At 40.6% G+C, this 20,899-nt stretch overlaps 1 protein-coding gene across 1 annotated transcript in view; it reads right to left on the bottom strand.

Annotated features, from left to right (window-relative positions):
• Positions 1-220: 220 nt before the first annotated feature.
• adss2 (adenylosuccinate synthase 2) overlaps positions 221-20,899 on the bottom strand; it is a 35,577-nt gene continuing 14,898 nt past the window's right edge. Inside the window, exons 2-13 of the mRNA XM_084948036.1 lie at positions 18,434-18,536; positions 16,561-16,629; positions 16,417-16,467; positions 16,173-16,239; positions 10,478-10,585; positions 8,731-8,812; positions 8,488-8,614; positions 7,241-7,395; positions 6,733-6,857; positions 5,997-6,094; positions 5,591-5,740; positions 221-5,481 (exon numbers count right to left, since the gene is read on the bottom strand). Coding sequence (XP_084804162.1) covers positions 5,429-5,481; positions 5,591-5,740; positions 5,997-6,094; positions 6,733-6,857; positions 7,241-7,395; positions 8,488-8,614; positions 8,731-8,812; positions 10,478-10,585; positions 16,173-16,239; positions 16,417-16,467; positions 16,561-16,629; positions 18,434-18,536 — 1,188 coding nt within the window. The 3' untranslated portion in view covers positions 221-5,428. The remainder of the gene's footprint in view (positions 5,482-5,590; positions 5,741-5,996; positions 6,095-6,732; positions 6,858-7,240; positions 7,396-8,487; positions 8,615-8,730; positions 8,813-10,477; positions 10,586-16,172; positions 16,240-16,416; positions 16,468-16,560; positions 16,630-18,433; positions 18,537-20,899) is intronic.

Here is a 20,899-nt window from a genome sequence, read left to right as displayed (position 1 = left end):
AAAAAAAATCACCTGACAGCAATCAAAATTAAGGAAAGTTTCCAGGCCAAGGTGTCTTATGAATGAAAATTTGAAGAAACATGCAAGAGTCCAACAAGGTTAAAAGCAAAACTTCAAGATTTAAAGTTTATAAGATCACACTGACGGAGAGGTCTGATAAAATCTGGTTTTCATCGGTGCCAGACATTCCTCAGATATGAAGAAATACTCTGCAGCGAAATGTTGTTTAAACCCGAAGAACTTTATTTGAAATTCCAGTCAAGATCCCAAAGTCACAAAATACACCAGCAGTACAGGAGGAATATCAAGATGTGGAGACTTTTTTTATAACCTGAAAAGGAAAACTGTGTTTAAAAGTGTTAAGGACAAAAAGAGGCAGTGTAACATGGTAAGGTTTCGTGTGAACATTGTGCGCATGCAGCCATTTAGTCTGTTTATGATTCAGGCAGTTTGGACAAGTAAAGGGATAAAAGTTCGCTCGAAACAGCAGCTGGAAGAAAAAAAAAAGTCAGAGCTGCTGTTAAGAAAAAGGAAATAAAGGCTCAGAGAGTTCATGAGAGCAAACGTGCCAACATCTGCTGTGGACAGACAGAAGCAGGAGACAATCAGGAAATCAGAAAACACCATTTTTCTGCTTATAAGAGTATATGAGGAAAAACCAACTTTCGTTGAGTGAGTCACAAACAACAGAAACACAAAAAATACAAATTCTTTTTTTTTAAAATGTCCTCACTGTATAAGTGCGATGTTTAGGACACCAGATGAGAGGCAGATTATATACAGTATCATATAACTTCCATCACCAGTTTAATTATTTTGCTTTGGAAAAAGGTGGTTTTAAAAATACAGAGCACAGAGTATTCTTCGTGATTGTAAATTTTATTTGTCTGTGTGAAATTTCCAACGTTCACCTTGGATCAGAGCAGCCGCCTGCAGCTCATTAAAGGAAGATTCAACTGAACTGTACTCCTAAAGTTTTGTTTACATGTCATGTGTAGCCTGTAAACACAGGCGTTATTTGCTCTGTGAGCTTTCTGAGGTCTGATTAAATGCTACATTCATGTCAAGTCGATTCATTCATGTCGAAGCACCTCGTCCAGCTTGTAAATAACATCAAAACTCAACCCTGGAAGCTTTAAAACAGCTCAGCTTTAAAGCTGCTGCTGCTGCTGTGAAAATGATTAAACTCCGTCTGCACCATCCTTCCATGAATCGACACCTCATTAGGATAAAAATTGGGGATAATTCAGACCTCTGCTTTCTCTTTTTTCCTGTGATTGCCAAGAAGGTTATGCAATGGGTTCAGTTTGTTAGCAGGATTGCTCAAAATATTAAAAGTGATTAACTTCTGGAGTAGGTCCAGATCTGGATCCAAGAACTCTTAGTATTTGGGGTTTTTGTTTTTGGCTATTGCGAGATTAAGGAAGATTGAACATTTCTCATCATATCATCACAAATGCATACAAACTGAAACATGAAGTACTGCCACACAACGTCATCATGTTTTCCAGAAAATATTATCCCAGTGTCCTGAAATATTTTTTACATCCAGAGACTCGATTCACACACGATGTGGAGGGAGGTACGAGGTGTCACACTTGTTTTAAAAGTGTGTCTGAGCCACAACGTTATGGAAGAGCTTTACTTAGTAACATGAAAACTCTTTCAACATTCAAATCCAGACATCTTAAGATGAGATCAAACAATAAATAAAGCCGATTTACACAACAAAGTGGAAGACTACCACCACGTTCATGCTGCAACATTTGAACCAAGTGGGAAAATGTTGCATCAGCTGCTTCCTTTAAACCTTCGACAGAATGGCTGCAGATGATATTAAATACACTCTGATGATGGCACAAAGCAAACCGATCTGAACTGTTCATTTATACCCATACGTGGAATCTCCACCAGATTAACGCAATTCAAACAATGCGGCTACTAAAGCAGCTGTCGTGGCGGCCACGCTGCATCGGTCTGTGAGCACGCCCACGTTGGAGTAAGAAATATGAACGCAGGATTAGACACGTTACCATTTTTCCTGCTGTGACCTCACATCTCCTCTGAGGTCTGGTTGCCAGATCCAGATTCTGGTTTCGTTCACCCTTTTTTGCCTCAAAAGCCAAATCACCTTGTAGACAAACTATATAGTTGTTGTTTTTTTAATTTACAGACCCCTTTATTTTATTTTTTTATTCAGTTTAAAAGAAGACCCATTGAAGTCACTGTATCAGTTCAGGCTGGACTGTTTTCTTTAACAACACCTTTAAAAAAGAAACATTAGTGTTCAAATTTAGGTTTACAAACTAAATCAGAGCTGTTTCTGCATCATTTACAGTACTGTATTAAATCCAACTCATGGCAGAACGTGAACATTCCCAAATATGTAACCACACGTAGCTATCGTAAGTAATAATACGCCATGTAGACACAGTATAGTAAATAGCACAGGGATAATACCTTTCAGAAACTGTTGCAGTTGTACCCAGCTTGCTAGTACTGTGTGGGCACGTATACCATTTTTCTGATTTTCTGACATTCTTTGTATGCACGCCGACTCAGTTTTGTCTCAGTAAAAGTAATGTTATTCATTATTAGCTCCAAGTCCAACAAGAGCAGCCCAGTTTCACTCTTGATCAGTGCAGACACACAAGTTTAAAAGCATACAGCATTGACTTGTTTTTGCCGTGCACTGAAGACATTTGTGTGTGAGATTGAATGATGAATATGAGAAGAGAGATCAGAGTTTCAGCTTTTATTTCCTGGTATTTACATCTAGATGAGCGGAACAGTCTGGGCCTCACACCGTCTATTTGGGTTCTCTGTAGTCCAAAGGCATGCATGGGGTTAGGCTAATGGGTGATTCTAAATTGATCATATGTATGAATGTGAGTGTGAGCGGCTGTCTGTCTCTAAGTATTGGCCCTGTGATGGACTGGCGACTTGTCCAGGGTGCATCCTGCCTCTTGCCTCATGACAGCTGGGTTAGACTCTATAATCAGGAGCAGGTTAAGTTTAACTTTTACAAAATCGCTGCGCACTGATCAATTAATTCTCCAGAAAATGTTGTCACAATTCTAGGAAGATCAAACCAACCTCTGTGTGCAGATGTCAGTGATATCTTACATCAGTAGCCCAACATAGATTCTTAGACATTATTCCTCGACTCCCCTTATGCAAGTTTGCACAGAGAGTAAGCCCACGTTCAAATCTAATTTTATATTCACTCTTTACTGAGAATTTTAAACACCACTAGGTTTTGTACATATTTAAACATTAATTTAATGGTGAAGCTTGCTCAGATTCTGTGACACTTAAGTCTCTAAACCTACACAGTCGCAGCTTTTCTTCCAGACTTCAAATAGACACAGATGTTTTTGAGCTGGACTGACCAAAATGTTTAAACTGCTCACACATTCATACAGCATGTTTCCTGTTACTCACACTCATTTCACAGCTGCATTTTTCTTCACTTTTTTCTAAAGTTATAGGTTTTTTTCCCCCACAGCTAACCATGGGTGAGTTTGTGGTACAGTGTTGTTCCACAAGGTCCATTGTTTAATCATGGATATCTCCTCTCAGTTTAAGCTTTCACCTCTGGGTAGACCAACATGAAGACCAGTGAGAAAAGCATGTTATTCTGAAGCTGAGAAACTGGAAAGAAGCTGAGCAAAGCCAGTAAAAGTACCTGGATTGTCCTGAAAAAGAAATGATGTACAGAGCAACAGGCATCTAAATGGCTCTCCAAGCTAAAAAAAACAAAACAAAACAAAAAACAAGAGCTGATAAAACACAAATGGTGAAAGCAGCAAGGAAACCCCCAAAACACTAATGAGACTTTGAGAACAGCAATGCAGAGGCCACACTGCAAGATGCCAACCACTCACCAGCAGCAAAACTCAAAAAACAGGATTGCAATTTACAAAACTGTACAGATATGAGCTCCATCAGTTAGGGAACAGCTTTATGGCCTGATGAGACAAAGCTTAACTACTACCATATAGATGGAAAGGCCAGTGTCTGCGGAAAAGCATGGATCTGCTCATGATCCTAAACATACAAGCTCATTTATAAAGCACGGTGGAGGTGCTGTCATGGCTTGGGCTCAGTCGCTTTCATTGATCGTGACTGCAGTAGCAAAATGAATGAAGAAGTCTCCAAAAACATACTCTGACAATTTACAAAGAAATTCATCCAAAATAATCAGGAGGATCTTTATTATGTAGCAAGATAATAATCCAAAGCACACCACCACCTCAACAAAGGACTTCAGCAGGATACATAATGACCATGCACTTAAAAACCTGAAAACCCCAACAAATCTGACAACTACACAATGGTGCAGTAAAATCCTGTAAAGGCATGACCAGTGAAGAAACAGGAAATCTAAAGTTTATTTAATGTATACTGAATAAAAGCTGAAACTTTTTTGTGTCTCTTCTCATGATCACCTTTTGATCCAACACACAAAATGTCTTCATTGCACAGAACTGTAAATGCAAACAATGTCGTCATCCACTAAGGTGGGGATTCAATGCAGTACTCTAAATCAAGACTGTGGAACTCCATGTTTTGGCTTCAGGTACTTTAGTAATTACAGTCTTGCAGAAAACTGGGCAAAAAAAAAAAAAAAAGACAGCATACATCGAATCATTGCCTTCATCCCATGTTACCAGAACAATGTGCTGACAGTGCAAAGACAAAACAACATTAATCACAAGAATGTGAGGCGTGGAAAAGTGCTGACAGACTAATTTGATTTGTTTACTTCGAAAATCTAAGTTACATTAACATTTCTGTGCCTGTTAGTGGTTAGAGGAGAGCTCACCTGCTGAGATTAATCCTTAAAACTCGAGCGTTCCCGCAGCGATCAGTGAAAGCAACCGCTAGCTACGGAAAAAATTTAAAAGCTAGGTTTTTTTTTGTTTTTGTTTTTGTTTTTTTTGGAGTTGAATGACAAGGCAAGTTTTAACACTGAGAACACAGAAAGACACATTTAAAATATAAACCGATCCCTTTATCGTGTGAGGATGCACCGTACACCTGGAAGAATAAAACAAAGCACATACAATCCAAAGCATCTAAAGTGCTGAGGAGGAAAACACAGCGCGTTAAAATCACAGCATAGATCAACCAAAATACAGTCAAACAATGTGTTCAACCAAATGAGCGATCCGGTGCCTGCGTGTGTCTCGTGGCCGTTCCTTCACGCCCTCACCTGATGGCAGCTTGTGTTGCCCAGTGTGTTGTATATGAAACAAAACGCTGCAATGTTAGCAGAGCGCCTTGTGATGCTGTTTTAATAAAGTTTAAAACTGTTAAAAATCCAAACAGACTGGAGAAGTCCAGTCCGGCACAGTCTGATGACGGTGGCGTCTTTGTTTGGAGGTTTAAAACAGGTAGGTAGGCTGTGTTTCTTTCCATTTGTCTAGAAGAGCTGGATCATGGACTCCCGGGACTTCCCTACTCCGATCCATTTGACTGATGAGGTGAGAAGCAGAAGAAGCAATCATCTTAGGGGAAATACTGAAAATCTATCAATTTAAAAAGCTGCTCATCAGTTCTTGCACTTCCATGCGTGACTTCTTACCAGGCACTCCCACATGCTCCTCAATGAAGCGAACATATTTCTGTGCGTTCTCGGGCAGCTCCTCGAAGCTTCTAGCGGCCGAAGTGTCGCTGTCCCAGCCGGGCAGGGTCTCGTACTGAACCTCCACACGCTGCAGCACCTCCTGATTGGCTGGCACAAATCAATAACAGCATCACACCATTAGCTTGACAGGAGGAATCACTCGAAGGGCAACAGCAACAGATCGATGTGTTCTCTCTGAAAACGGAGCTCTCTGTAAATGATCAAATAGACTGGAAGAAGAGAAAAGGCTGCCCGATGATCTCCCATGGAGGCAGAAGATTCTCCACCTACCCAGATCCAGTTTAAGTCTACCAAGCAAAACAAAATTCATTAACATAGCTCACATGTTCAAATTTTTCCTCACCTGGAAAGTGAGGTATAGTTTGGTTGTCGACTTTGTACCCTATGCCCACTTTGATCTCGGTGAAAACGTCAAGTATGTCGAGTTTGGTGAGAGCTAAACTGAAAGAGAAGACGGACAGCTTTACAACAACTGGATAAAGATACTTTATATATTTTTACAGCAAATCACTAAAAAGATAAAACAAATCTGCTTTAAACAAAATGTGACAAAAGGGATGAAAAACTGTCAGAAAACAAGAAAAACAAGACTTTTTAAAAATGAATAATAGTCACTGTCTTCCTAAAACCTATTAGCGTCACATCACAATATTCAATTCAATTCACAAAACAGTTGCCTCAAGGTGCTTTGTATAGTAAGGTCAAGATCCTGCAATAATACAGAGATAACAGAGAAATCCCCGACCATATGACCAAGCGTTTTGGCGACAGTGGGAAGGAAAAACTCCCTTATATCCACGTAAGCTTTTAACAGAGCAGTTCCCTCTCTTCTTCTCTTCCTCAAAATACATCATATGACATATAAACAGGTTACATGATGTCCTGAAGTGTTTAGATACAATAATCAAAGATACAGAAACTTCCTTCTGTAGGGACACAAAACCAACTTAGTGACATAATCTCGCCAAAGTGTTGCGACTTTGCCCTAAGGTGCCCAAGCATCCTAACTGGAGTTGTGACTCTACACTAAAATACTTTCTTTTCTCTTAAAATATACAAAAAAATGATTTAAAACTCACGCAGTGAAGCCATTAATCATATGTGCATATTTGATGAGCACCAGATCCAGCCAACCGCACCGTCGTTTTCTGCCTGTGGTCACGCCGACCTCCTTCCCTCGAGTCTGCAGCAGGTCTCCGATCTCCTAATGAAAACAAGAGTCTAAACTTGAACATCAGTTCTTATGCAGGTTTTCTGTAAATGTTTGCAATCACAGAAAACAAAAATACTCTAAATGTGTCTCTAAATCTTTGAAACGAATTCTAAGCTACTGGCAGTGTGGCAAAACTCCTCCAGGTGGTGCTATGTGAAAATCTACTCATATTTCACACAGACAAATTAAGTGATTAGGCCATGTTTTAACCATGCAGACACAGTAGATACTGTATGTACGAAACAGTTAATGTGTATGTAACGTGCAGCTTTTAATTCTCGATGTGAAATATGAAGTCGTGCTTATTAAAAATAAAACCCGATCTGAACCAAACTTTTATCGTGTTTATATTTCGTATCGGTGTGTGCTCGTACATTCTTCTGCTCTGAGGGGAAAGCACCGATGCCCACTCTTGTGGTGTACGCCTTGACGACCCCATAAACCTCGCCGACGTTCTGAGGTGGCATCCCGAGGCCCGTGCACACCCCGCCCACCGTGCAGTTGGACGACGTCACAAACGGGTACGTTCCTGCAACGACACCAGAGGTGAAGTCAGGTCATACTTTCTCATGTCACATCTCCTTTACTGGTGTGAGCTCTGAAAAGGTGATGTCATCGCAGGCTTGTTTTAGCAAGTGTCCTGATTTGTACAAAGGCTTTCATGTTTGTCCAAAGATTTGTGACAAAACCTGCAAAACAAGCTGTGACTGGACTAGAAACCAGATGGCTTCTACGTGACACTCAGTTAAATTTAAAGTAATTTTCCTAGTCTGTCCTGTTGTCTGATTAGACCTGCGGTTGTACCTTAGGAAACATACAGACAGACCGACCGACACAAACAGAAAAATCAATCAGAAAAATGACATGCTTGGAAATTTTTAAAAGCAAATAAGTGCTGGGATCACAAAACCAGTTGCTGGAGGCTGCTGACATGGAGGTAAACCCATTGTGAGGAGAGACTGTTGTGTAATCAAACAGCAGTTTTGGTGTCTAAACCATCAAGCGTGTCCTGTCAAAGTGCTCTTTATGTAAACGCCGACACCCTGCATGCTCCCATGTGACATGTTCTGATCATGTGTAGATCTGTCAGAAAGAGGGGATGTGTTTCGCTCTGACACCACAGAAACTACAGGCATCGTCTCTGGATCATGTTGAACTTTGACTGTAATTTAATCTGCTCTCAATGACAGGTTTGTGCTCTTACAGAGAGATATTATGGTTAAGTCTACCGTATCATTTAATGAAAGGAACAATCAAATTGTCACACTTTAAAGTCTTATGAGAACAGTTAAAGAGGCCCTCTAATTCTGATCAACTGACCGATAGACTCAGGGTGCCTCCGTGCTCATGCACAGGTGAGTGGTTTGAACTTGTGATTGTGCACGCCAAGCCCAGATGCACAAAGCGCAATAATAACGCTTAAACTTACCGTCGTCCCTACCCTGAGCTCCATGCAGGCTTTTGCAAAGAGCATCGCAAAGCTTTAAGTGTTTCTTGGACAACGTCATCAGCTCACCGTGGGTGCACTAAACAGCACTTTGCAATCAGAAACAAGATTTATACTGACACTACAGGTTAGCACAAAGAAACAAAGAAGTGAAGTAAACACTGATTTACTGACCAAAGTCGATGTCCAGCAGCGCTGCATTGGCTCCTTCCACCAGGATTTTCTTAGGAGGACCATGAAGTGCCTCGTACATGTAGTGCACACCATCTCTTACCATGGGCTTGATCTGCTCAACATAGTCCTAAAATAAAAAATAAAAAAACTCGCAAAAAACCCAACATAAATAATAAATAAAATACAGGGAGATCTGCAAAGAGCACAGCTAAATGTTTTCAGATTTTCTTTTAGTTTTATTACCTTTAACTTGAGCAGCTCTCCGTCTATGTCGATCTTTAGAGTGGGGTACATAGACTGGTACTGCTGGGCCAAAGCTTTATACCTGCAACAAAAAATGATTCTGATTTATTTCAATCATTCATGCACCTTGGTCACACTTTTCATTTTTGTTTGCATTTTAACACAAATGAAAAATAGCAGCACAGAAAATAACTATCGGTTGGACTATTTCCTTTTCTGGTGGGGAAGTAGGAACAACCAGGAAGGGCCACATTCATAAAGAGATCAACCCTTTGAAGGAGGTCAGTGAAAGTAGAAGGGTTTAGCATAGAAATTCAAATGTCTATCATGGTGGTACCTACTAGGCCTGTGCAATCAAACTGATTTTTTTCTACCTCCAATGATTATTAAAAGAATACATATGAGATAAAGATATTTTTTTATATTTCTTATTTCCGTTTACATTTTACCCTACATAAAACTCCCCTCCCATACTGTGACATGTCCACTTATGCTTTTCACTTGAATAATGATTATAGTTAAATAACACTAGCAGATTTCTGTTGGTCTGTGTGAATACTTTGCGGTTGCTTCCTTAATCACAATGAGTTACTACAGCAGGTAGCAACTGGTTGGAAACTTTATTTTAATTAATCACTTTGCATAACCGTCACCTAAGTTGTAAAATTCTCCCTGTAAGTATTCAAAACCACCTTGAGATGACCATAACAGCTGAACCATCTTGAATTTCAACTCTGAGTAAGTGAAGCAACTTACAGAGCTGGATTTCATCTGAACACCTGTTTAGATCTGCTTCCAGTAAAAGGTCCTGAGTTTATGGCACCGAAAAAAGGCTCGTCGGCCAGTTAAAATTTCTGAGCTCGGTGGTTCAAAAGATATAAAATACTACTCAGCCTTTAATTAATTAGTAATCTTAAACCTTTGCATAGTGACAGTGTCGCTGTCAGGGTAGGCTGAGCGGTGACTGCAGAAATGAAATGTGTTTAAACAGTTCAACTTTATTTTTGTTTCGCTTCTACAGTTGTTTATTAATGCAACATATTTAAATTGCAAACCAGTCCACCTGAAACTAAACTAAACAACAAGCTTCACACCAACTTCAGCTTCTGAAAAGTAAAGATAAGATATTTTATTTAACCCTTATTTACAGAGACAGTCCCGTTGAGACTCAATGTCTCATTTACATTTACTTATCAATGGGGCAAATCCACTGGTGGACGTCTGTGGGAAAGTGACCCTCAGCTGCCTTCCTCTGTGAGCTCTGTGAACGCTTTCCTGATAACTTTACGGACTCGATCACTAGTTTAAGATTACACTGAATAAAACCTGGAGTTCATTTTGGAAAGTAGAAGTCAGGAGGATTCTCCAGGGTAGGCTCATTAGCTAGCAACTTTGACAGGCTTGTGCTTTCACAGCCAGATTCACCCACTGGTTGGTCACATGCCGTTTCAAAACACTAGATGGCGATGGTGGAAACACTCTATTTTACTAACCAATGGGTAACACGGTGGTTGCATCCAAGTTTTATATCATTTATGGTCTAAACTATGGTCTAAAGCTTTTTTTGTGATACTGGCACAACAGCAACAGTTACCAGACAACCAGACACCTGCTGCTGATATGCAAAAGTGATCAGGGTGAACGAGCACTGCATGTTGAGTCTTTATAGACTGTGGGCCTTTCCAGTGTCCAAAACTGGAGTCTGAAAGGTAGATGTGACATATATAATGTTGTTGGTGGGACTGACCTTTCAGAGAACTGTGTGAAGTCTGCCAGCAAGTCACATATCCTGAGCCCGGAGCGTGCCGCCTTAGCAGAGTACACCGGACCAATCCCCTTCTTTGTCGTCCCGAGGCTGGGCAAGGCCAAGAGAGGAGGGAAGGAAACACAGAGAAAAGAAAAACAGCATTTACATGCAGTCTTACTCCGCAACATGAACTCTGAAACTGTAAAATCATTTCATGCCATGCACAGTTGCACACAAATGAAAAAGGAGCAGCTCAGTGGTTCTCACAAGAACAAAAGTTTATTATGCTGTTTCTAAAACAATACAACATAAAAAACATTTGACCTGCCACCTCTCATTTAATATCACTAAAACGGTTTCAAGTTATGGTCACAGACTAGCAAGTCCGAACTCGTGATGTGGAAACTTTTATTCTCTGAAAAATGACAAAATGCAGATGTTTAACTGTCACGGAGCCATTTGCTTCTTCTCTACAGACTCCAAAATATTATAAACTCAGACAGAAAGCATCTTCTCACACTAGAGTATTACAGTCTGACGTGCTATCACCACAGAATTACTACAGAGACAGCATGCCCACCTAAATACACATCTACATACAAAAGCTTACCATGTCATCATGTACCTCTAATAAGACGCCCTATTAAAAGGAAGTCTTGGCACAGCAGAATATTTACACCCTACATGCAACTACAGAACAGAAATAGATAAATATGCCCTACAGTTATTGCGTTTCATCATCAGTGCAGCCAATATAACTCATGTAGTATCCAGTAACCATATGTGCCAATGTGCATGAGTGAAAAGTCAGCTGTTTCTGCCAGAGATGTAAGAAAGTAAGAAGGAAAGTCCAGTCGTACAAACCTTTGATTTATTTTTAAACACATTTTTGCTTTATCTGAAATATTGCATCATTTGACATCTTAATAACACTTATTTAAATACAACTGTCAGAGATGTTTGAAAAGGGATGAACTCGTAAGTACAACTGGGAACAAACTCGGACACACTACACTCACTGGTTATTCTGTTATGTACTTCTGTTCAACCGCTCACTGAAGCAAATATCTAATCAGCCAATTATATGGCAGCAACTCGGTGCATTTCAGCAAGTACACATGGTCAAGATGTCCTGCTGAAGTTCAAACAGAGCAGCAGGAGTGTTTCTAGTTCCTTGTGGAATATGTGCCACAACAATTAAGTCACTTCTGACGGCAAAGGGGAGCCCAATCTACAATAGCTGTGATAAAAAAAAGTGCAATATAAAGCATGATATTTCAGTGGAATTAAATTGGATTTAATTTGAGCTTTACCCCCAAAGTTTGAATACAGTACGGAATAGTAGACTTTACATTTAAAGTGAGGCAACAAAATTTGAAAAGAAATATTAGACAAGTGGAAAATTAAATGTGTGCAACTTAATGTCCATTTCACTGGCAAATGAGTGATCTTGCAGCAGTGCAAAGCTGGGAATGAGTGACGCATCATCTTTTTTCAAATATTTGTAGAAAACTTTAAATATTAATTTAAATATTAAAGTTTTTGTTTCTTTTTTACTTGCAATGCTGGTAAATTTGTCAGAGATGAAATTTATGACACACAGTCGCACAGAGATCCCAGCCTTGAACTGTTTTACAGACACTTTTAATTTTATGGTAGAATAATCTTGATTACGAATCTTGATTATAACATGGAATTGAGAGTTACTAACTTAAATACGCGAGGTTAGATCAGCAGTATAACACCGGCTGCTGTGATATTCCAGCACTCTGAATTGTGTTGCCTGGTTCTGTGATCGTATTCTGCTCTGACTTTCAGCAGACCTTACACTACAGCGTGCCTGCAGATGCTGGAAATCCACCAGCCTGACATCGCAATCTGCTGAAAGCTTATAATGACTCGGCCATTAAAGCACATGCACTCTGTCGCTCTCAGAAACACGTGAGCCGGCTGTGAGTTTGGGACCGTGGCTGCTTTTAACAGGAGTATGCTGGGTCTGAATTTAGATTAGCATTCTGAATGTTCCTCAGGCTTAGCATAACATTCCTCACACATATCAGTATGACGCAGTGCCCGGGCGAGTACTGAATTAGATGATTGAATATCTCGTTTTACTACCTATTTTATTGCTTGTGTCCTTGTGGAGAGTTTAGAAGTCAGACCGTCAGCAGGAGCCTGCTGCTTTACTTAGTCACTTGTTGAAGCTGTGCTACTCTGTCTCGCGCTACAGAAACGACATCTGCTGCAGGGCTGCTACTCTCTGCCTGCCCTCCGACTTCACTGAGGACGCCTCCAGGCAGAGGAAAGCTGAGGTTACACGCACAGTGTCACTGTGGAAAGACGTTCGTGCACACATGCAAAGTACAGATAAGCCTATGTGTGAATAAGTAAAGGAGAAAATGCTATATCTATCTTTTTAAGTTACTATATATAATATAATGGGCTCTGTGATATGTATCCATATGGTTTCAGATACAGAATAAAACAGTATTGTATATATGAATATAGTTCTGTTACTTTTTACAGGATTTCTCTAGCTAATTCTGACCCCAAAATTGGAAAATAACTCAAAGTTTAAAGGTATTCATACAAAATAAATTAACTGTGCAGGTGAGGGAGCACACAGAAGAGTCTGTAGACTTGTTCATGCGAATAAATCCTGGTTTATTTTCTGAGACTTTTACAATTTAACAAACTACTTTCAGTCTGTACTGACCCATGAAATGGCCAAAGTCACACAATGACACAAACTAACCACACTAGATGAGACAAACTCCCATTTGTTGTGAGGATTAAATTAATAGTAGAGTGCAAAGGCCCTCTTACTCTGTCTGATGGAAGTAAACCTATTATTGAAACCATCAGCAAGAGATATTAAAAATGCTTTTATTAAGGCCTCACCTGCACAAGCCTAGAGACCTGTGGGAAATCATCTGGTGGTCTCCAGTCACAAATGAAAATCATGCATTCCCCAACAGGCTGCTGGCAGCTGCTGTGAAATCGACTGCTAAACCCCATTCATGCAGGCCTAGAGACCGGTTAGTGACCTCCTGGTAACCACCGGTCTAGAGGAAAATGTGTATTCTGTGATTAGCAAGCCAACGAGTGGTTGCTGGAGGTTGCTGATGGTCACGGGCAGGTTGCCACAGACACCAGTAGTTTGCACGGAAGATGTCGACTTGACCGGAAACACTAACTACTCACTAAACAGTGTGGAAACTGTGACAAGTTCAACACAAACATTCACCTTCAAAAAGTTAGACCTTTTAAGATGAGAAGTGTGGCAAAATTTTGACTTTCAAGGTGGCTGGTCAACATTTCAGTGTTGCTCAGAACTTTTTCAAGTTTCACTGCAGGCCAGAAATTAAATTAAATTAAAATGAAAACTGCATCTGCAGGGAGAATAAAGCAATCACAAGGCGATTTTTGTGTGTTCCTTCTCTGCAACCAAATCACACAAAAGCAGATGTGATCAACCGAGTCGTCGATGAAAAATTTTCCCTAGCGGCTGGAATTTGCCAGAGGACGTTGTCACCCGGTCTCTAGGTCTGTGTGAATGAGGTTTATCTTCCAAAGTACTATAACACTCTTTGGCAGCAATTACCCAGTTTAAACCTCCCGACGGACTACAAACAACATTAACATATTATGTTTTAAGCTGTTTTGTTTAACAGCTGAATATTTACACATCGAGCAGCAACAGGATGACATTAAGTCCAATAATCCGCTTTTAACTCCTCATGGAAATATCTGGCATTTTGGCTGCTAAATCCTCCACGATGTTCACCATCTAGTCTCTTTGCCGTTCAGCTGTTTAGTGATGAGCGCACAGAGTGGATGTTCAGAGATCCTTGTGTAAAATTACACTATGAGAACACAGAAAATGAAAGGTGTGCATGGAGCCGAGAGTCACCACGATGCTCTGCAAAGCCGAGGGTGGGAGCAGTTTTAGGTGTTATTACAAAAAATGTCAGTGCTTCAAGTTTGTATGTGAGGATCAATGTCGTGTTTATTTCCAAACAAGAAAGGAGACTAAGATGTTTATAGAAGAAATCCAACATGCTGGGATCGTGTTCAAAGCTGCCGTAACATTCTTCTACCTGGATTTACAGTCATACTGCTGTTAACCGCATTCAGCAGCTACTAGTGGTGCAACGGATCAAAAATCTCACGGTTCGGATCGGATCACGGTTTTAAATCACGGATCGGATCAATTTTCAGATCAGCAAAAATAGAAAAAAAAGACAAAAATTCGACTCGCCATTTACTTATTTAAGTATTTTTTGCCTATTAAAAAACATTCAACTGAAGACTCATTCCACGCACTTATATAAAAACAAATTAAGGTGCAATATGGACATTATGGACCATGCTGGGCATCCTCTGCATCCTCTGCACACGGCCATAAACAACCAGAGGAGTCTGTTCAGTGAGAGGTTGCTTCTCCCAAAGTCAAGGACCAGCAGACTTAAAAACTCCTTTGTCCCACACGCCATTAAACTGTTTAACTCCTCGCTGGAGGGGAGAGGGAAGGGAAACGGGGACAAAGGAGGGGGGAACAAGTAAGCTGTAGTGCCTTTTCACTGTGCAATAGTTTTTGTTAATATCCAACGGTGTAATAGACTCACAATACTTGAAATGTGCCATTCCTTGTATTCTTATTCCTATTTATTCTATTTATCCCTTTTGTATTCTCTGTATTTATATATGTGTATATATGGTATATTTCTGCTCACATTCTGCAACTTCTGTCGGTGCTGTGCTACTGGAAACTGAATTTCCCGGAGGAACCCACCCAAAGGATAAATAAAGTTTCATCTAATCTAATGTAATCTATAGGGCAGTACATGGCTTTGTATCTACTTCTCCGCTGTGATATAACGAGCGGTCACGGTCACGTAGCTTTCCGTTGACCTGGAGGTCGACCCATTTGTAGTTAGGGCAACAGAAGATGCCTGGGACAGTTCAGCCATAACTTTAAACTTCTCCTGCGCATACTTGCTTGGAACGATCTTGTCACTGAAGTGGACGTGCAACGAGATATCATAGCGTGGCTCAAGCACGTTCATCACAGTTTAAACCCCTTGTTTTGCACAACAGAATACGGCCTCCCGTCTGCAGCTAAACACCCCAGTAGCTTTTGTAATAGCTTTAGCCGAGTCGGATTGGGCCGCAAAGAGCTGCTTAAATGCCGCAAACTCCTCTGCTCCGCCACTTGGACCGCTAGCGCTGGCCATAATAACTACCGCTTGACAGACCCACCACGCGCACCATACACATACTTTTTTTTCTTTTTCGAATCTTCGGATCACGTGCGTACCGAACCGTGGAGCGGGATCGGTTCGGATTTCGGATCAACCGTGATCCGTTGCACCACTAGCAGCTACAGCTGGCAGCTGTTAGTGTGTAACATGTGGAATAGTACCCTGACCCTGTGACAGCAAACTGCAAAACTATCCAGAGGCCTGACTAAGATTCATATGACAAAAAGAAAGAAAAGCATGACTCAGTGCAAAGAAGAATACCGAAAACAGAACGCAATCCAAGATAAGGAACACAAGGAGTGGCATTTATTCAATCAATGACTAACTTTAGTGTTTGAAGCTGTGTTTGCTAATATACTGAGTACCTGAAACTTAAAGTGTGTGCACGCTGTGTGTACATTGCAGCCGTTTGTAAGCAACAGGTTTCTTACTTCTGGCCTGCTTGCTCTTGTCTCTGCTGTTCCTGAACGCCATCAACCGCTTGGTGGAAGTCAAACACTGCGAAGGAGGGAGAGAGGACACACACACACTCACACACCTCAAAGAAAGCAGAGCTCCCGCATTCACACACACATACACGCACGCACACACACACACACTTCTTCTTGCGTGCATTCAAACTGTCGCACACTCTCTAAAGTAAACGAGTGCAGGGGCAGATCTGTGAGGACTTACCAATGTGTGCTCTGTCCGAGATGATCAACCGTTTCTCCCAGCCTTTTAGACCTACACACGCATATATGCTGTGAGTTCCACACAGATAACTAACACCATGTTTTGCTCAGAAAAAGAAAAAAAAAAAGGAAGTACAGCACTCACTTTTTCCTTTGCGTTCATTTTTTTCTGCTTCTTCGAACAGGCCTGGAAGATGGATCACCACACCATTGCCTGATGTAAAAACAAAGCTATGTGACATTACAGTTCTTGGTTTCAAATCAAAAGAGTCAAAGCTGAGTTTATTTCTCTGTAAACTATCAGTATATGCCCTATTTTGGTTTATGATCCCTTAAAGAATACACAAAATTATGTTTAAAGAAAGAAGAGTGACTTTTGATACAAAAGTAAAATGTTTCAGTGCCACAGTGAAGGTTTGGATTCTCCTACAATAGAGAAATTACAGGTAGTATAAAATTCTATCATCACCACAATGTCACGCTTTGGGACATTTGAACAGAACGGAGGCTTCATTAATGATATTAGAAACAAAACTTACTACAAAGACAAGTCAAACTTTCTGACATGTTATGTTTCACACTGTTGATGATGCAGCTCTGTTGGGGGCTGTCATTTGTGATGCTGTCGATCGGAGATGTCCTGAGTAGCTCTATGGAGTGATATCGAGGCCAATCCAGGCTTATTACTCTGGATGAACTAAAATAAACCTGATCAAATTTAAACCCTGTCTTTATAGCACTCCACTGTATTAACTTCAGCCTGCTGGTGTTACTGTGCAGTCAGCCTCTATCAAGCAGCTTTGTGCTCTGAGAGAGTGAAAATTAAGGGCAAATGAGGGGAGAGAGTGTGACTTCTGAAACCCAGACACTAACAGATGTGTTACTGAATCTTAAATCTCTCCTCTGACCAGGGCACAAAGCGTTTAGATACCAGCCTCTCATTTCTGGCCAGAGCTGACAGTTACTTTCACAGATAAGTGTTTTTGTTTCCAGCGAATAGTCGCATCGAAAGTTTCTGTGACCTTGAACACACTCATCCTGGCTAATCAAGACTTTTGTACAGTTACAGTTGTTGCATGAGCACCAACCAGTGTTTGTTTCAGTCAGATCTACCCATTACTCATCGCATCATGGTTCAAAATACAAATAGGTGACGCCAAATTTGCTTTGTCTGTTGTTTGTTCTATACTGTCTGCTGTTCAGACCACAGTGGAAGCAAACCTGAATGCGGAACTGGCCAAACAGGATAGCCTGCATCTGAAAATGTTTTAATTTAGTTGGAAGACAAGCTTATCGTTCCCATTTGTGGGCAGAGTCGCTTCATTCGACTGTGTGTAAATTGCATCTAAACCAAAGTCAGCGCCCGTCATTGTGAAAGCAGTCTTAGGTGTGCCTGAATGCAATGCCAAGAGACAGAGCAGAGCTTTCTTTACTCACTGGAGTATTCAAACAGCTGGCTCTAATTAGCTTTTAACTGGAGCTTCATTACGTGGAGGCAATGAGGTAATTACTTTAACCAAATTAAATATGGGAAACAAGGAAATTAGCTATAAAAGCATTAAAAAAGCTCTTTTAATGACACTGTCAGAATGAATGTGCTCACTAAATGAGACGTTCTCAAAATCTACACAGGAGGCAAAGTTATGTCACAACAAACAGAAATAAGCCTCTACACATGAGTGCCACAGTCGTAAGCAAAAACAAAGCAGAAACAGTATTAAGTATTGATAGACTGTACGTGGTCAACTGCAGATGTGTACAGGGACTGGAAGCCTTAAAGGAGAAGTTGGATCCATTAGCTAATGAAATTACTGCAGATGGGTGGATACGATGTAGCCTGCAGTCTGGCTCTGAGTCAAGCCGATCGCACTCGCTGTAAGAGTCGTCAGGATGGAGGCTATATGAGCGATGACGAGCAGCCAACTAAAAGGGATCGCGATCAGTTCAAGAAGAAAATAGCGAGGAACTGTGTGTGTATCGTGCAGCAATGTAAGTGTATTTCTGCATGCGATACACACCAATGAAAGCGGTGACCTTGGGGTTGATGATGCCGCTGGGTAGGAGGTGAAAGTCGTACTCGACTGAGTCGACCACCACTGTGTGTCCTGCGTTGTTGCCGCCCTGCAGGGAGAGGGGGAAAAAAACAGAAACTGATGACTAAAGCCAAACAGAAACTAGAGGAGGCTCTCCAACTTTGTTTTGAAAAGCCAAATAGTTTGGCGAGAAGCAACAAGCATCATACACAAACCACGAAGCGCTGCCTGTTAGGGTATGTGTTGCTCTGCGCTGTTGCTTAGAAACTTCTGCTTACTTTGAGGTCAGAAAGCAGAGGTATCAACCCAGTATAAACCTACTGACAGATGCATGGAAGGGCATGTCAAACGAACTGTTGGTAATGTGTGTTAAGAACGCGTTCATAATCCTCTAGTCTGCACACCCAAACACAGCGACATGTTCTGTCAAGACTCTACAACTACAAACACACACTTTAAAAATATATACTAAAGAAATATTCGTAGTTACGCCTGAAGGACATGGTACTCCAAGAAAGGAAATGAAGCTGGAGGAATAACAAGTTCTTGCGCCCCTCCTTACAACAAGCTGTGATTACAAAAGTAAAAGCTAGACTGAAGTTTATAATATTTGCGTAACAATATGCAATTTGTCTACAGGTTCTAATACTCAGAATTTAGATTTATATAGGGCTTTACAAGCTCTTCAGTCCTTTTCTTGTCAAAATTGGTGCCTATATTAACCATAATCTGTCTTTTTTGTTTATTGAGCCTTATTAGCAGTTTATATGGCCTCAATAATCTTCTACAGTTGAGCAGAGATTACAAGCAAGAAAAAAGGATATGGTAATGCTACTTCTTTCCAACTCCACACTCAGATTTCTAATTTTTAAGTATTTAACCAGTGAGGCAAAGCAACAACACTTATAATAGCTCATCAGACTGCATCTTTATACAAACACTGTTCACATTTGCAGCAACGCTCGCCAACACTTAAACTGACTTTGACATGTATAAAAGGCCAACTCCTCACGCTTAACAAGACGACGCTATCTGCCTGACAGCTAAGTCGGTGAGAAAACAGAACCTCATCAGTTTTTTTATGATAATAGTGATGATAAATCACAATAGTGATGATAAATTTATGACAAGAACAAAATCAGCTAATCATTCAGGCTGTGGACTCTTGGAAGTGCAGGTTCTGAGAAGCGAAAGCAGTATCACTATCGGTGTCTAGACGCTCAGTACTGAACTATATCTGTACACCAATTTGTTTGCAGCACAAGACATCCACTGGCTAAAGGAAACTACAATTTCAGACAAGCAGAGACCATTTAATCTTGTTGTATTTAATCATGCTTCTGTGAGTTAATCTGATAGGATGTAGCACAGATGCCTGCAGATGATTTAGCACATCTGACTTTAGAGATAAAAATGGGGGGACCCAGAAAAGGAACAGTGAGTTCTTCGACTAGAACATCACAATCTGACCTGCTTTACTCCTCTCTTCTTCATGTTTATCAGTCAGATGTTAAGGTAAAAAAGAACACGAGGTACACGGAAAAGAAGGGGAGAAACAAACAGATACTTAAGCAAGTACTTCATTTTTTTAATTTCTTTTTCTTTTGCTGTGATGAAAAATGAAACTGCTGATCCATTTTTTCTGCTGCAGCTTGCGTCACTACTCACAACCCACGGTGCCTATTCAACTTAGGCTATCATGCTGTAGCCTGTAGACCTAAATCAAGCTCAGCATGTGCTTTGGCCACATGGAGTTATTCCTGGCTACAGCAGCACCCTGAAGGTGGAGAGGGGAAACAGATGGGGGGCAGATGCCTCTCCTTTTTAGATATGACTTTTACGATTCACCCCATCCCCCCAAAGAACCGAAGAACTCCGGTCTTCCAGCAGTCCCATGACCGGCTTCTCGTACCCATCACAAGACACAAATTTTTACGATGGTCACCTACTGCCCTTTAGTTTGGGAACTGCAGGGGCAGTGTGATTACTGCTCTAAGGGTACAATAGAAGGTCTCTGCTATGCAAACATACTTCAACAATAACAGAAATTATTATTATTATTAAAAAAGAGACAAAACTAAAGCTGTAGTTGGTAATAATGAATCAAGACATGTGACCCTGACCTGGGGTAAATGCTTTGATGTGAAAGGAAAAACATGGGTTAATCTTGCAACTATGCATCTCTTAGCCATTGGAATTAACTGGACAATTAGTCAATCCCTACGTCATCGCGCGCTACTGCTAGTTTCTTCTGAAAGACATAATTACATAAGATTAATTTACAGATTATTTGGCTTCAACTTTAAGAGATCTTAAGCAGATCCAATCTTTGGATCTTTATTTGGTTAATGTGTTAAAAATGCATTTTTTGCCCCATCCTCTCATTAATGTTGCGATGCAAGTACTTTTGAAAAGCACTCGTTGGTCTCAGTCGCATTTATTTTGCGTCTT

The sequence above is a fragment of the Perissodus microlepis genome, chromosome 13 (assembly GCF_051167445.1).
Source record: "Perissodus microlepis isolate ML-2025 ecotype Zambia chromosome 13, ASM5116744v1, whole genome shotgun sequence".
Classification (NCBI taxonomy): Eukaryota; Metazoa; Chordata; class Actinopteri; order Cichliformes; family Cichlidae; genus Perissodus; species Perissodus microlepis.
This window is presented reverse-complemented; position numbering and strand designations above follow the sequence as displayed.